The sequence below is a fragment of the Lynx rufus genome, unplaced genomic scaffold (assembly GCF_022079265.1).
Source record: "Lynx rufus isolate CCGP_SWC_20201006 ecotype Redwood Valley unplaced genomic scaffold, mLynRuf1.p SCAF_16, whole genome shotgun sequence".
In the NCBI taxonomy this organism is placed as follows: Eukaryota; Metazoa; Chordata; class Mammalia; order Carnivora; family Felidae; genus Lynx; species Lynx rufus.
This window is the reverse complement of record NW_025814830.1, coordinates 51,446,779-51,464,374: the sequence shown is the minus strand read 5'-3', so window position 1 is coordinate 51,464,374 and position 17,596 is coordinate 51,446,779. Positions and strand designations below refer to the sequence as shown.

At 43.8% G+C, this 17,596-nt stretch overlaps 1 protein-coding gene across 6 annotated transcripts in view; it reads right to left on the bottom strand.

Moving 5' to 3' along the window:
• The window catches only part of PLCG2 (phospholipase C gamma 2), a 152,937-nt gene that overhangs the window by 5,806 nt on the left and 129,535 nt on the right, over positions 1–17,596 (bottom strand). For 3 of the 6 annotated variants that reach the window (XM_047078822.1, XM_047078827.1, XM_047078823.1), the window contains exons 31-32: positions 15,621–15,709; positions 9,367–10,238 (exon numbers count right to left, since the gene is read on the bottom strand). In XM_047078822.1, the coding sequence (XP_046934778.1) occupies positions 9,936–10,238; positions 15,621–15,709 (392 nt within the window). In that variant the 3' untranslated portion in view covers positions 9,367–9,935. Of the gene's footprint in view, positions 1–9,366; positions 10,239–15,620; positions 15,710–17,596 lie in introns of those variants that run through there. The other 3 variants (XM_047078825.1, XM_047078826.1, XM_047078828.1) reach the window with 1 other exon arrangement.

Genomic DNA, 17,596 nt, shown 5'->3' with positions numbered 1-17,596 from the left:
GGTCCTGAGCTTTTGTTTGTTGTGAGTTTTTGGATTGTTGATTCAACTTCATTACAAGGGATCAGTCTATTGTCTATTGTTTTCTCATTCAGTCTCGGAAGATTGTATGTTTCTAGGAATTTATTCGTTTCTTCTAGGTTGTCCAATTTGTTGGTGTATAATTTTTGGTAGTAGCCTTTTATAATCCTTTATCTCTCTGTGGTGTCCATTAGAACATTCCGTCTCTGATTTTGAGTCTTCTTTTATTCTTGAGGTATCTGGCTAAAGGCTTATCAATTTTATCTTTTCAAAGAAACAGGCCTTAGTTTCACTGATCAATTTTTGTAGTCTTTATTTCTTACTCTGATCTTTATTATTTCCTTCTTTCTATCAACTTTGGGCTTTGTGTTTTGTTCTTTTTCTAGTTCCTTTAGGTATAAGTTTAGACTGAGATTTTTGTGTTTCATGAGGTAGAGGCTTGTATTGCCATAAACTTCCCTCTTAGAACTGCTTTTGCTAAATCCCAAAGATTTTGAACTGTTGTGTTTCCGTCTTCATTTGTCTCAAGGTGTTGTCGGATTTCCTCTTTGATTTCTTTGTTGACTCTTTGGTTATTTAGTTTCCATGTGGTTGTGTTTATTCCAATTTTTTTTTCTTATAACTGATTTCTAGTTTCATACTATTGTGGTCAGAAAAGATGTTGGGGGGATGCATGGGTGGCTTAGTTGGTTGAGCATTCAACTTCAATAAATGACTTTTTTTTAAGAGTTTTTTTTTTAGGTTTTTATTTTTGAGTCAGAGAGACACAGAGCATGAGCAGGGGAGGGGCAGAGATAGGGACACAGAATCTGAAGCGGGCTCCAGGCTCTGAGCTGTCAGCACAGAGCCCGACATGGGGCTCGAACTCACGGAGTGTGAGATCAGGACCTGAGCTGAAGTTGGACACTTAACCGACCACCCAGGCGCCCCGAGCATTCAACTTCAGCTCAGGTCCTGGTCTCACAGCTCATGGGTTCGAGCCCTGCATTGGGGATTCTGTATCTCCCTCCCTCTTCTCTGCCCCTCCCCTGCTCATGCTCTGTCTCCCAAAAATAAACCAAAAGAAAGAGAGAGAGAAAAGAACAAATGTTGGATATGATTTCAGTTTTCTTAAATTTATTGAGACTTGTTTTATGGCGCAAAATGTGATGTATCCTGAAGATTGTTCCATGCCCCTGAAATGAATGTGTATTCTGCTGGTTGTGGATGGAATGTTCTGTATACGTCTGTTAAGTCCATCTGGTCTAATGTGTCACTCAAAGCCACTGTTTCCTCTCTCTTTTTATGTCTGGATAATCCGTTGATTTAGGTGGTGTTTTAAAGTTCTTTACTGTTATTTTATTGTTCATTTCTCCTTTTATGTCTTTTAATACCTGCTTTATGTATTGAGGTTGTCCAATGTTCGGTGCATAGGTGTTTATAACTGTTATGTCCTCTTGTTGGATTGATCCCCTTATCATTATATAATGCCCTTCTTTGTCTTGTTAGTCTATTTTTTTTTTTTAGAAGTATTGCTATTGCAGTTTTTTTTTTTTCACTTCCATTTGCCTGGAATATCTTTTTCATTCCCTTAACTTTGTGTGTGTCAGTACATCTGAAGTGAGTCTTCTGTAGGCAGCATAAAAGATGTATCTTTTTTGAGGGTGACTGGGTGGCTGGGTCGGTTAAGCATCTGACTTCAGCTCAGGTCATGACTTGATGGTTTATAAGTTCCAGCCCCAGGTCGAGCTCTGTGCTGACAGCTCAGAGCCTGGAGCCTGCTTCGGATTCTGTGGCTCCTCCTCTCTCTGCCCCTCCCATGCTCATGCTCTGTTTCTGAATAATAAATAAATGTTAAAAAAATTTTTTTAAGATCTTTTTTTTTAAATCAACTCATTCACCCTATATCTTTTTAAAAATTTTTTGTTTATTTATTTTGGGAGAGAGAAAGAGACAGAGAATCCCAAGGAGGCTCCACTCTGTCAGCACAGAACCTGACATAGGGCTCAATTTCATGAACTGTGAGATGATGACCTATAGGGCTCAATTTCATGAACTGTGAGATTATGACCTGAGCCAAAATCAAGAGTTGGAAGCCTAACAGACTTAGTCCCACAGGCACCCCTCCTATGTCTTTTGATTAGAACATTTAGTCCATTTACATTTAAAGTAATTATTGATAAGTACTTATTGCCATCTTGTTAATTGTTTTCTGATTGTTTTTAGAATTCTTCTCCTTTCTTCTTTTCTTGCTCTCTTTGTAATTTGATGACTTTCTTTAGTATTATGCTTGAATTCCTTTCTTTTTTGTGTATGTGATAGGTTTTTGATTTGTGATTACCATGAGGTTCACATATGCATCCTGTCTATATAGCAGTCTATATTAAATTGGTGATCTCTTAAGTTCAAACCAAAGTTTGAACAGTCTAAAACTCCACATCTTATGTATATGACATCATATTTTACATTTTTTTTAATGTTTATTTTGAGAGAGTGTGTGTGAGTAGGGGAGAGGACTACAGGGAGGGAGGGAAGGATGGATGCGGGGGGCAGTGGTGGGGGGAGAGAAAGAATCTTAAACAGGCTTCATGCTGTCAGCACAGAGCCCAACACAGGGTTCAATCTTAGAAATGTGAGATTATGACCTATGCCAAAATCCAGAGTTGGATGTTTAACCAGCTGAGCCACCCAGGTGCCACCACTTTACATCTTTTTATTTTGTGTGTCCCTTAACTAATTTTTTTTTATATATAATTGATTTTCCTACTTTGTCTTTTAACCTCTGTACTAGCTTTATAAGTGACTGATCTCCTGTCTTTACTACAGGTTTGCTTTTACCAGTGAAGTTTTTCCTTGAATAATTTTCTTCTAGTTATGGGCTGGCTTTTCTTTTCCATGTAAAGAAGTCCCTTGAGGGGCACCTACATGGTTGAGTCAGTTGAGCGTCCTACTTCTGCTCAGGTCATGATTTCACAGTTTGTGAGATTGAGCCCTGCATCGGGCTCACTGTGTCAGCACAAAGCCTGCTTCAGATCCTCGGTCCCCCACTGTCTGCCCCTCCCCCGCTGGCTCTGTCTCTCTTAAAGTGAATAAATGTTAAAAAAAAAAAAAAAAGTCCCTTGAACGTTTCTTATAAAGCTGATTTAGTGTTGATGAACTCCTTTAACTTCTGTCTAGAAAACTCTGTCTCTCCTTCAATTCTGAATAACTTGCCAGGTAGAGTGTTCTTGGTTGTAGGGTTTTTTCCTTTTAGCACTTTGAATATATCTTGGAACCACTCCCTCTGACCTACAGAGTTGCTGCTGAAAAACTCAGCTGACAGCCATATTATGGGGTTTCCCTTGATTGTAACTTTCTGCTTTTCTCTTGCTGATTTTAAAATTCTCTTTTTATCATTAACCTTTGACGTTTTAATTACTGTATGTCTAGACATGGACTTCCTTGGGCTCATCTCATCTGGGGCTCTCTGTGCATCTTGCGCCTAGATGTGTTTCCTTCCGCACCTTAGCAAGGTTTTCAGCTGTTATTTCGTCAAGTTTTCTGCGCTTCTCTCTCTGGGACCCGTATCATGTGGATGTTAGGGTACCTGATGTTTCCCAAAGGTCCCTTCACCTATCCTCGTTGTTTTCTATTCTTTTTTCTATGTAGCCTGGATGCTTTCCATTACCCTGCCTTCCACATCACCGATGTCTTGTACATCCTTCAGTCTGCGTTTGAGTCCTGCTAGTAGACTTTTCATTTCAGTTATTGTATTCTTCTATTTTGGTTGCTTTTTACATTTTCTGTCTTTGTTAAAATTCTCCTGGAGGTCGCCCAAACCTGATGAGCATCTTTATGACCATTACTTGAAACTCTTTACCAGGGAGACTGCTAATCTCCATTCCATTGAGTTCTTTTTCTAAGATTTTATCTTGTTCTCTCATTTGGAATATATTTCTCTGTCTCATTTTGTCTGACTTTCCGTGTTTGTTTCTATGTATTTACGTAAGTCAGCTACATCTCCTGGTCTTGAAAGCAGCGGCTTGACGTAGGTATATCGTGGGGCAATGGCCCCTGGTCACAAGAACCAGGAGCTCCAGGGGTGTCTCCTGTGTGGGTCTGCATACGCCTTCCTGTTGTGACTGGGCCTGCCTCCCCCTCCCCAGGAGTCAATTTGGAGGGCCTCTGCCCCCTGCATGTGGCAGGGTGGTACTTGCGGGGGGTCGGGGGCACCTGCTGGCGTGGGTGGGGTGGGTCTGCAGGGCAATGCCTAGGTGGGGTGAATGGTGTTAGCAAAGTAGATGGAGAGTGTCACAAGTGGCTCCCGCCAGCATCCTGCCAGTTGGGCTGCAAGTAAACTGGCATCTACCGGTACTTTGATTCCTAGAGACAAGTCCAGATCCTTGGTCTTCCTGCACATGCCCTAAAATTAAGAACTCTCGTGTGTCACCCAGGTGCTTTCCAGCTGCTGCCTGCGTGCTGGGCCTCTGACAGTAATACGGTACCATGGCCCTGGAAGAACGGAGTCTGCTTCCTATAGCCCTCTGGCTCTCTTCGAGTTGAGCTGCACTGATGTTCCGAGCCAGGTGGGGGGTGGGGGGCTCATCTTCCCAGTGCCGGTCCCCAGGAGTTCCTGACGTGGGGCTCGATTCCCTTGCTCCTCAGGGATCACCTCTGTGCCTGTGATCTCCCCTCCTGCTTCTGGGCCGCTGCACTGGGGGTCTGGTTTCCAGCCTTGTCTCTGTCCCTCTCACCCTTCTTGCTGTGACATTTTCTTAAGTATTTGGCTGTGGACAATCCTCTCTGCCAGGCTTCGGGTCATTTTCCGAGTGTTTCATCGTACGTAGTTGTTGTCCCAGTGTGTGCATGGGAGGGGGTGAGCTCACGATCCTCCTCCTACATCATCTTCTGACTGTTGTAAAAGCCTGGCTACTCAGGAGGTCAGGCTGTTGTTGGCTGCTACTACTGATGGAGTAGCTCAAGTGAGACCATCTGGTGCTAGAAAAACATGCGTCAGTATGCACGAATGGGTTTTTCTTGTCATTTGTACAAAACACGGACTCAGGCCCTACCTTGCTCTGCAGATAGTTTCCCCACCCTAACAACCTAACAAAACATCACGGATATCCCCAAGGATAACAGGGACAAGTCTGACTTTGGAGAGTGGGGAGAGCAATGGCGAAGGTTATTCTGGCCCCCTGGGAAAGTACAGAGGAGAAAAACAGGACGGTCTTTCCAGGGGGAGCCGAGGAGAGGAGGACAATGCTCGGGACTATCTGAGGCATCATGTGAGGCCCTGGGAAGAGTCACTAATGACCCTACTTAAATTTATGCCTTTCCCCAAGGAGACCTGCTTTCCTTCCTGTTAAGAATAAAGCAGAAAAGAAATTGCGCTAAAGTCTTAATTGAGCTCTCTTCACCTTGTCTCTACCCAGAATAAAACAATTTCTCTTGCTTTCATGTATATAATGACTTTTGTTCAGGTGAAGTTCAAAATGCACGTTTTCTACTAATACTGCTATGCTCACAGACCCTGATCTCGTTTCCTGAATCCCAAAGCATTGATAGCTATGTTCTATCTATATACATATATATGTACATATACATATACACATATATATACACACACATGTATGTATATATGGAGCACTGGGCACTGAATTATACAACATTCAGAAAAGTATGTAAAACATCTATACTGTTTAATGAATAACTATAAACAGCTGTGGAGATGCCGAATAGGAAATAGAGCGTTGCCTGCCCCGTGTGCCCTTCCTGATAGAGCGTCCCTCCTTCCCTCTCAGAACTTTGGGGTTATTATTTCCTGGATTTATCTGAGTCTGAGTTTTCACACAAAAATTTAGTCTTTGAAGTCTATATAGTTTTTTCTGTTTTCTAAGGTAGTTGACGGATTTCATGGGCCACTAATGCTTCTTGCTTTGTATTCCTTCTGGCTTAAGGACGTCGGTAGTTCTTTTAGCAAAGGTTTATTAGTACCCAGTTGGCTGTCTTGGTAGCTCTGAAAAATACCTTCATGTTGCCCTCACTCTTGAATGGTAATTATCAGGATACAGGACATCTAGAGTTGCAGCTGTGTGTTTTAAGCGTTTTCAAGAGATCCCTTAGTCTTTACGTTGCTGTTGCTATAGAGGGGAATGCTAGTATGGTCTGTCAATCCTTTACAGAATCCTTTATAGGGAACCTGTCTTTCCATTTTTATAATTTTCCCTTTACTCTGGTATTCTGCCTGTAAGAGTCTATATGTGCATCTATATCTATACTGCTGTTCATTGCTGGAGGACCTTTGCCTCTTCAATGGTGGGAGATTTTCAATCATCAACATTTAAAAAAAATTTTTTTTAGTGTTTATTTTTGAGAGAGAGAGGATGATCAGGGGAGGGGCAGAGAGAGAGAGGGAGACGCAGCATCCAAAGCAAGCTCCAGGCTCCGAGCTGGTAGCAATGTGGGGCTTGAACCCACAAACCGCGAGATCATGACCTGAGCCGAAGTTGGACGCTTAACCAACTGAGCCACCCAGGCGCATCATCATTTCAGATATTTTACGCTGGAGCTTTTCATTTTGTATTTTTATTTTTCACCCTTTTTGTACTTTCATCTTGTCTTGCAGTTTGAAAGCAAATTCCCCAACACGGTCTTCATATCTGCAAATTCTTTCCCTAATGGTATCCATTCCAGAACTTCCCGCTTAATAAGCTTTAAAAATTTTTTCTCAAGATTTTTCCAACTGTATTTCCAGGATTTCTAATTGGCCCTCCCATTCCCACATGAGCTTAATTAATAGTGAAAAGGATAGTTCTTTTTTAAATGCATGTACCCATTGGGTTCTCGCTTTAAAAATTTTTTTTTTCGAAGCTATTTTCAGATTCATTGGGTGAATCCTTTTGCTTTTACAATTGTCAGATTTTCCTCAAGTGCTCTAAAAAAATTTTTTTAAGTAGGCTCTGTGCCCAGTGTGGGGCTTGAACTCACGACCCTGTGATCAAGACCTGAGCTAGGAGGCGGACTCCTTGATTTCAGCTCAGGTCATGATCTCACAGTTCGTGGGTTCAAGCCATGTGTCATGCTCCACACTGTCAGCAGAGTCTGCCTGGGATTCTCACATTTATTTCTGTATTTACCTCTCTGTATATATTTTTAAAAGTGATTTTATATTGATAACTCTGGTTCCCATGAGACAATTTTGGAAGGGTCTGTGTATATTTCTACTTGGTCAAGTGGTGGTTATAAGCTGTACACCTTTCTTATTTAAATGTCATTAATGTGTTACAGTTTTAGTCGATACCATGAATGAGATTACCTATCTGTCCCCATCTCCCACCACGCATTTCCAACTGTTCTTTCTAGAATAAAGTGGTTAGGTACTAAATACAAAACTCAGTGACCTTAAAATTGGAGTCTTTGTTTAGATGTACAGCCTTATTTGTGAATGGAGATAATGAGTATAAATTGTGGTAAAGAGGTAAAATCATTTGGTGACATGTGGGGCATTTAGTGACTTACGCTTTTCTCACTAAATGTGTTGCCAAACCATCCTTGCATTATTGGGATAAACTATTCATTTGTAACATATTGTTCGTCCAGTAAATATCTGGAAATGACTTGCTAATTTTTTAAAGAATTTACCTATGACTCTGAGGGGAAGAGGAGGGAAAGGTGTACCATCTTTCTCCAGTTTCTTCAGGAAATTAATTGGAGCATTTTTCTTTGTTGACCTCTGTGGATTAACATTAGAATTATGTTCTTGGGACACCTGGGTAGCTCGGTCAGTTAAGCTTCCGACTCTTGATTTGTGAGCTTGACCCCCACATCAGGCTCTGTGCTGACAGTGCAGAGCCTGCCTGGGATTCTCTCTCTGTCCCTCCCTAGCTCTTGCTCTCTTCCTCAAAAATAAGTATTTTTAGAAAATTAAAAAAAAATATATGGTCTTGAAATTCATGTAGAACTTGGCTTTAAAACCATCTGAATGTAACTCCTGTTTTACCTGAGAGCTGTTTCAGTGCTCTGGGACTTTGTGAATATTGTATTGCTTCTTGAAACAATTTTAGGCTGTTTACATTCTTCAAGGCAGTCACCCATTTGCCCTAGTTTACAAATGTATCTTCTCAGTTGGGGGGTCATTCTCCCTTTCAGTATTTTCTCTGGTATTGTCTTTGTTCTTACTTCCCTCCTTTATTAAGCAGGCCAGGAGTTTATGTACTTGATCTCTTCAGTGAATCAACATCTGTTTTTTCTTTTATATTTTGCTCAGTTGGCTTTTATCTTTATTTTGTTCCTATTTTGTTGCTATTCAAAACTTTTTTGAGACGAACAGTGCATGCATTTTCAGTCTTCCCTGTGGTTTGAGGGCAAGCGTGTTCCTTTTCAAAATATAGTTACGGCATAAATAGTTTACTGCTGTTCTCACCAACTCATGCACTCGTTCTTTCTTTGTGACCAGGTATGAAATCAAGTTTGCAAAGCTTCTGAGAAACAGAAGGATAAACAGTCTCTGTTATCTGCTGCAGTAGGACAGAGTCGTGTATCTCTGAAGTCAAGCTGGTTGGGGTTAGCTTGATCATCTGTCCTTGATTTTTTTGTTTTAATCAAGTAATCTGTGTAGGAGCCTTTGGTTGGTATGTGGAGGTACTGTCCCCGTTTCCTAATTAAACCCCCAGGACTCTCCCGTCCAGTTGTAAACCAACTATCATTCCACACCGCTCCTCTTAATGCTCGTTGATACTTCTGTGTATGTGCTGCCCCAGCAAGCACATCTTTGGCACTTTTGATTGTAAATTGTACTGTGAGATTAATTATTTCTTGCAGTAACTCTTCCATTCCTGGGGGGGGGGTAATTTTTGGGTAACCCTTCTTTCCTCATGCAATACCGTTGGTTTTAGGCTTATTTCCTGTAGACAAGCAGTTAGATTTTTTTTTTCTTTTATAATAGGAGGATTGAGCCCATTCACTGAATCAAATATGTTCTACCCTTCCCTTTTGAATACTATACATTTTTACTCTTGGTCACGTTTCTGTTTTTCTAATGATCCTAATTAATTCTGATATTTCAAGGTAAAAAAAAATTGAATGCCCCTCTTACGAGATGTTTTATGTGCCTACTGAACCCCCAGGCATCAAAGTCAAAACTTTTCAGGACCCCTTTTTTTTTGTTTTGTTTTAATGTTTGCTTATTTTTGAGAGAGAGAGAGAGAGTGAGCAGCAGAGGGGCAGAGAAAGGAGACACAGAATCCGAAGCAGGGTCCAAGCTGTCAGCACAGAGGCTGTGGGGCTCGAACTCACGAACCGTGAAATCATGACCTGAGCCGAAGCCGGACGCTCAACTGACTGAGCCACCCAGCCTCCCCAGGACACCTTGATTTTAACTCTCAGCTCCAGGGTTTTCATATGTTTATTATTTTCAATTCCAGACTGGCACAAAATTGTTCATAGTGTTATTTGATTCAGGGACCCTGGTACTTAAAGAGACTTACACTCTAAAGTGTAACTGTGTTGCGGAATTAATTCCTTTTCTTCATCTATCTATCTAGAACATCGATTCAGGTGCTCTCCTGAGGTTTCTAAGACCTTGCATATCCACAAATACATTTCTGTTGCCTTGACATGCTGGTGGCCGTTTGCCGAGTTCTTCAGTCCTAGTGCCGAAGACAAGTCTGATGTTAGCTTTATTTGATTTTCTTAGTAGATAACTTGGTATGTTGGCAAATCTTTTTATTTTTCCTTGGAATTGACACGTTTTGTAGGCAAACCTTGGATATCATGGGTGTGGCTCCAGGCCACCGCAATGAAGCAAATATTGCACTAAAGCAAATCACATTATTTTTTTGGTTTCCCGGTACGTATACAAATTATGCTTGTAGTCTAGTAAGGGTGTGATAACGCGTATGCATCTTAATTTAAAAATTTTGTTGCCAAAAAACCCCATTATCTGAGATCTCAGTGACTCACAGTCTTCTGGCTGGTGGAGGGTCTTGCCCGGATGCCGGCAGCTGCTGGCCGAGGGGGGTGGTGGTGGCTGAGAGTCGGGGTGGCTGGGGCAGTTTCCGAAGACAGCGATGAAGTCTGCTGCACTGACGGACTCTGCGTTTCACTGGATCACGTGGAGGCCACTGTAGGGTCATCAGCTGGCTTGGTTTCAGTGTTGTTACTCCACCTGTTGGCCACCTTCTGTCTGTCTCCCTGAGACACAAGGACGCACGCAACCTTGCCGTCCTTCTAAGCGTGTGGTTCAGGCGGCTCCGAAACAACTAAAATAGTAACATCCATCAAAGAAGTTTGAAATATGAACCAAAACGTGGCAGAGACAGGAAGTGAGCAAATGCCTTTTGGAAAAAGGGTGCCACTACCCTTGCCTGACACAGGGTTGCCACAAACCTTTGACTGGTTAAAAAAAACAAAAATGTGGGGCGCCTGGGTGGCGCAGTCGGTTAAACGTCCGACTTCAGCCAGGTCACGATCTCGCGCTCTGTGAGTTCGAGCCCCGCGTCAGGCTCTGGGCTGATGGCTCGGAGCCTGGAGCCTGTTTCCGATTCTGCGTCTCCCTCTCTCTCTGCCCCTCCCCCGTTCATGCTCTGTCTCTCTCTGTCCCAAAAATAAAAAATAAAAAACATTGAAAAAAAAATTTAAAAAAAAACAAAAAAAACAAAAAAAACAAAAATGTGGTATCTGCAAAGCACAATAAAACAAGGTGTGCCTGTGCTAGAACCCAGCACAGTGTGCTTTCGATTTGTCCCTTTGGGAATCAAAGAAATCTTCTCAAGCAGCAAAGAAGAGAAAGTTCCGTCTGTTCACTTTCATTGATAGCTCCCTACCCATCTGTTCCGCTTTGTTCGTGGGGACATGCTTGCCTGTAGGTGTTTTGCATCTGTTCTCTGAGGCTGTCATGGTGGCATTGTTCTGGATTGCGAGACTTTTCTTTAAATTGTTTTTTTGTTTTTGATACCGTGTGAGCGGGGGAGAGAGAATTTTATGCAGGAGCTCAGCATGGGGCCTGAGGCAGGGCTCGAACCCACAACCCTGGGATCATAACCTGAGCTGAAATCAAGAGTCGGACGCTCAACCGACTGAGCCCCCCAGGCGCACTTGGATTGTGAGGCATTTCCTCCGTGTTATGTCTCCGGTCACTAACGCAGATCTCTGTTATATGCTGAATATCTAAATTCAGGAAATGAGGTTTTAATTTCAAATTCCAGGAAGTCTTTTTCAGCGCTCTATGTAGATGCCCTCGAACGCTCTCAGGACTCGGATGTTGGGCTCCTCTTTGGATACTTCCGATGGCTCTACTTGAACTGCCAGCCACCTGTACCATGTGTCCACCTGGGTCCGTCTTCCTCTTACTGCCGGGCAGTGGCTTTGTCTTTTTCACTTCACACTCATGGTTTTGTTCAAATCGCATCCAGCTGTTGGGCCTTCCTGATAGGCACAGAAGTCTCTGCTCTTTGGGGTCAGACTGGCACACGTTAGCTGTTGAGGCCCAAGGAGGGCCTTTCCAAGTGTAAGGAAATCTTGCCCATCCTCAGACACCGTGACTGGCTTAGCTGCAGGGTGCAGCTCCCGGTCCGGGGTCTCTCGCGTGTGTGCTGAGCTCTTCCGCATAGAGATTCACACCTCTCTTCCTGCCGAGCCCTCGCTGGGAACCATGGCCTCCTGGTCGTTCCAGCCCAACACCTGCACCCCTACCCAGCCCCATCCACCCCAGGATCAGTCATCAGCGACCCCAGGTCCTGCCAGCCTGCCCACCGATGGTGACTAGGAGCAATACTCAAGCTTTCATACTTCCTCCCGTCCTATTCGGAATCTCACGAGTTTAAATCATTTGAGTGGAAGCCCTTCTCACTTAGTGGCACAATGGATAGGATACATCAACTGAAAAGAAACTACTTTGAGAGAACAATTCAACATGCATCCAAAATGTGGTTTTTTTCCCCTTTCTGATCTAGTATTCCATTATTAAATGTCTAGCCCCAGGAAATAATTGGTAATCAAAAAAGGTTATATGAAGACCTTCATTATTTATAACGTAAAAAGCTGCAAACCACCTCATTGTCCATCAGTGGGAGAATGGCTAAGCGAATGAGAAACCCATACCTGATCAAACAGGCATTAATGGCTTTGAAAATCCTAACAACATTGAAAAATGCTCCTGTGAAGTCGATAAAGGGCACGTGTTCATGCGTATTACATGAATGCAACGATGGCTATATCAAATCTGCCAAAATGCTACCTGTGGTTATGGACAGGTTGCTTAATGGAATTTTTCCAACCTCCCTTCCTTTGTTTTACTACTTTTCAAGTGTAATAAAATAGTGTTGAAAACACATCTTATAAACCATATATATAGCTAACAGGGCAAAGGACTGAGGATTGATCAAGCAATTGTGATGTGTAAATGGCTTCTTCAGAAGAAGCTTCAAGTGCTCACCGACTATTTTCTGGAGCTTTAAACTCCATCAAGCCCTCACCGGATCAATCACTGGCTCAGAGAAGTCTTCTGCAAAGCTATTTACCAGAGTCTCTCCCTGGCAGGACAGAGGATACGGTGATAAATAGAACAAGGTTTGACCTTGAACAACGAGAAAGCCCAGGTCTACCAAACAACCCAGCTCAGCTCCCGTGTGAGCTGAGACTCCTCGTCACCGTGTGATTCCGCATCACCGAATGGCACCTGTGAGCGCCTCAGAACCAGGTGACAGATGTGGAATTCAATAAAAGCTCAAAAACCAGCAGCTAAAATGAGGTTTGCACATACTCTGACAACTTCTCTGCCAAAACTCCTTCAGAGAGCAGATCTCTGCAAGTTACCGTTCCCCTTGGTGCCCCACACGATGCCCTCGCTCCCCGCCGCATCCCTAACAGCACCCACGTGGGAGGCTTCCCCCATAGAGAAATCTAGAGGAGGGCATTGTCTTTTAAATGTACTAAGTTTCTCTGGTGTTGGTATTACCAAATGATTTATAATGTTTCCAAGTTGTTTATAACAGCGTTGCGGAGCATGGTCTAGACCAACGTGGCCCTACCATCATCTGAAACCCAGTTTATCACATCGTTTGTCCATGAAATGTCTGCAGATGGCCTTTTATGCACATGGGTTCCCGTTCCCCAGGCAACAGAATCCCAGATCCTTCTGTGGGCTGGGGAAGGTAAGCCTGACTAAGCCAGGGGTCTTCATGCTTATTTATTCCAGGTTTTATATTTCTACCATCCTGCTTCAATAAACTGATCCCATATCTGGCAATAAGTCCTAAGAAAATAACACTGAATTAAAGGAGGAAAAGTATAGGCACATAAAGAATTTCATGAAAGCCTCACTTGCAAGTGGACTCCATGTAAACGACCAATTTGGTAATCTATGGTCCATCCACTCAGTGGAAAAATGCTGTTAAAGATTAGGTAATAGTATGAAAAGTGTTTAGAATTTCGCTTAGAGCCGTTCTCAACAAGGACAGTTTTGCCAACCCGGGAACATGTTGGGTGGTTACACAAGGGGCAGGGATGCTGCTGAACTTTCTAAATACAGAGGACAATTTCCTCCACAAACCTCTGGCCCCAAAGTTAAGAAACCTGCTTTAAAAAAGAAATACACATGGACGCACGGATTTGTAGTAGTATCATTTACATAAAGGCGGCATTGACCTAGGAAGTGAAGGAGTCAAACAGACCAAATGCCAACATTATCTACTCCTCTTCCCCCAGATTATAAAACTACAGTTTCCACAATCTGGGCTCGGCTCTGTGTGTGTTTAGGTAAACAAAATCATGTATTCTGGCTGAGGTCTTTTAATGGACTTAAAGAACTCAGTCTTATTGGTGATAAATTGACAAATGCGTAATTCATTCTAAAAGAAGAGCTATTTAATTAAGTCTTGGGTATTCTCAACAAGGACCTGACGACCGACTCAGGTGCCCTTTCGGGACCCAGCCTTGCAATCACAGTAACAATCATGAAAGGTGATTTTCTGATCCATAACCGAAGGGTCTAGTGAAAACGACAGTTCGTGTCAATGTTTACTTTGACAGAGTCTGAAGCACTGCCATTTAAACTTTGTTTGAAAATGGGAAACTTTGCACCATCCATCACCTTACCCTTTCCAGGCACAATTCTGTCATCGTGAGCTTATTTTACACCAAGTGATGTCTTTGGCTGTCAGGGAGGTTCTCTGGCCCCCAACTACTGTGCCTGTTAAGTGTCCGCTTCCTGCTTTTAGTGCTTCCTGTCTGTCTTCCCTTATGTTTGCATCCTGTTCCATTTCCATGTTTATAAAATGCTCTGAAGTGGAAAACTATCAAGGTTGCAGAAACTGAATGTTAAGGCAGACAGCTATGCAGAAAAGCCTAACGTTCTCTCCTCTGAGTCGCATTCATGAATTTTTACTGCATGGACTATGGCTACAGCTGTTAAAAGGCATCTCCACCCCTGCCATCCTCCCTTCCCCATTGGATGGTTGGTTCTCAGCTTTATTCTGGAGGTTGCCTAATAAGCAACTTCCAAAACAACAAATTAGAGGCTGTGATTTCTGTACCCAGAGAACAACCAGGATGAGAAATCAAGATGAAAATCCTGGGGCGATGACCAAGCCCACATCAGCCTGCTGGGGTCCAGAACCAGGGTTGTTCTAGGCTATCCGAAGAGGAGTGGGGTGACCACACACTCAACCCGTTCATGCTGGGTTTTGTGGTAGGGAGAGGGAAAGATCTTGTGAGATTGGGTTGGCCACATCATGGGTTCTCGCAAAAACACATGCCAAGTGGCTTTCATTCTGTGGGAGAGGCTGTCAAGACGATTTTTTTTTTTAAATTTTTTTTTCAACGTTTATTTATTTTGGGGACAGAGAGAGACAGAGCATGAACGGGGGAGGGGCAGAGAGAGAGGGAGACACAGAATCAGAAACAGGCTCCAGGCTCTGAGCCATCAGCCCAGAGCCTGACGCGGGGCTCGAACTCACAGAGCGCGAGATCGTGACCTGGCTGAAGTCGGACGCCCAACCGACTGCGCCACCCAGGCGCCCCAGTCAAGACGATTTTAAAGCTCCAAAATCACACATCCAGATATTCTCTAACCATCGAGGGAGACATAAACTATCACACACTGGTGCTGCATCCGGTGAGGCCAAGCCCTTCCCACTAAACCTCCCTAAACTGGTTCATCAAAGGAGAGGCTAAGGATCTTCAAGGTCTTGGCAAAAGGACCAGGAAGGCAGGCTCCTCCAGCAGCAAAGAGAATGACAAAAGTAGTGCCTATCACTGTGAACTCCTCTCCCCAGCACTGGCCACGACAAGGCCTCGGTGGATGCTGTCAGACCTTCTGAAGGGACTCCCAAGGACCCAACAGGTGGGGAAAGGCCCCCAGAAAGGATGAGCTTCTCTAGAAGAGCATTGTCTTGCCTGACTCTACTGGCTGAAACATAACTATAAGGAACTTCCAACGAGCTTCACCCTTTCCAACTACAAGACCTACTCAAAGAACCGTACTGCATTCTCCAAGAGGGAAGGTTGCTGGAAGGAAAAACCTGGGGTGGCTGCGGGATTCTTGTATGATGGGCGTTGTCTGGCTGGATAATGCCCAACGGGTTTAAGTCCCATCTGCCAGCCGTACGCACAGGCCATTTCCACCCCATCCGGTGTTCACTCACCAGGACTGGCTGCATCTCACAGAACACCAGGAGGGAAGCCAGCTCGATATCTTCACTGTACCCGTTCTTCAGAGGAACAGATCTGAATCCTGCGGAAGGGAAAGATCATGCAAAGGGAGGCCATTCATATCAGACCTTGGTGTTCTCGGGCGTAGCCAGGGCTAGGGTGTCCAAGGAGCAGACAGGGGAGTGTCCCAAGCTGGGGGGGGGCTGACTTTATGGAAACCAGAGGTCCCATCCTGATGGTTAGGGACGTGGGCTCAGGAACGCAGCCCTCACGGACAGGCCCGCACAGAGAAGGGGGTTAAAGATTCATGCAGAAATGGAAATGAATCACTCAAGAGAAATCAAAACCTCCAGAACATCACACACTGAATGTAGAGTGACTGCACACTCCTGAGGCCAAAAGACTCAAAGGAGTAAAGCTTCCTTCACAACCCCTCCCTTCATGTCTGCTGCCAGGAGGGGGAGGGGGCAGTGTTTTATCTTTAAAGATTTCCAGTAGGAGGAAATCTGTCCCTTGGCGATCCCGAGCAGTATTGATCCTCTGAAAGCCTTTCTCTATTTATAATTAGGACAGTCATTTATTTTCAACGTTTTTATTTATTTTTGGGACAGAGAGAGACAGAGCATGAACGGGGGAGGGGCAGAGAGAGAGGGAGACACAGAATCGGAAACAGGCTCCAGGCTCCGAGCCATCAGCCCAGGGCCTGACGCAGGCCTCGAACTCACCGACCGCGAGATCGTGACCTGAACTGAAGTCGGACACTTTACCGACTGCGCCACTCAGGCGCCCCAGGACAGTCATTTAAATGTTTCTTAGTATTTAGGGGATGGTTGAGGTAGAGCTGACTTTTTCCCCTATTAGGTAATGTTTAAGACAACACATCTCAAAAAAAAAAAAAAAAAAAAGACAACACATCTCAAACGTTGATCTGTTGGCTTGTTTTAGTAAGAACAAATACATACTAAAAATTAAACTCTCATTCCTACCCCCCCGCATAACCCCTTATTCTAGAAGGCGCACTTTTTTAAGTAGGCTTCATGCCCCATGTGGAGCCCAACGTGGGGCTTGAATTCAACCCTAAGATCAAGACCTGAGCTGAGATCGAGTCAGACACTTAACCAACTGAGCCACCCAGCTGCCCCCGGAAGAAACCACTCTGAACGGTATCTTCCCGACATAGTCTATGGTCTTGAGTTGCTTTAAAATCACTACTGATCATACCCTAACCTGAGCAGTTCTGAACCTTACAGTTTCCATTTACTCTACCTTGGAGGTTCACAATATGGTCCTGGTTTGCCTGGAAAGCTTTTATTTGCACTCTACCTGATTCTCCAGGACAAGCAATGCCTACATTGGGGCACTCCCTCTTCTTCCTCTTCCACCATTCAGGTTTTTGGCGTGTGTGATTATTATTATTTCTCTTGGAGAATGTTTAAAGGTACCATAGGATTCCTCTCTCGCTTCCCACTGTTGATGAGGTCATGCAAGCCTATACCTTCCCTCTCCTTCGTCCCCCCAATTTTATCATCTTTACAGGACAAGCGTCTAAATAATATAGATGACCCCTGAACAACGTGGGTTCGAGCTGCAAGGGTCCACTTATATGCAGGTTTTTTTCAAGATGTACAGTACTGTAAATGTATTTTCTTATAACTTTATTTTTTTTAATGTTTGTTTTTGAGAGAGAGACAGAGTTTAAAAAAAATAATAGGGGCGCCTGGGTGGCTCAGTTGGTTAAGCGGCCGACTTCGGCTCAGGTCATGATCTCGCGGTCCGTGAGTTTGAGCCCCGCGTCAGGGTCTGTGCTGACAGCTCAGAGCCTGGAGCCTGTTTCAGATTCTGTGTCTCCCTCTCTCTGACCCTCCCCCGTTCATGCGCTGTCTCTGTCTCAAAAATAAATAAACATTAAAAACAAAAAATTTAAACCTCCAGGCTAAGTCATAGAATTTTCTAGATTAATTGATACTAT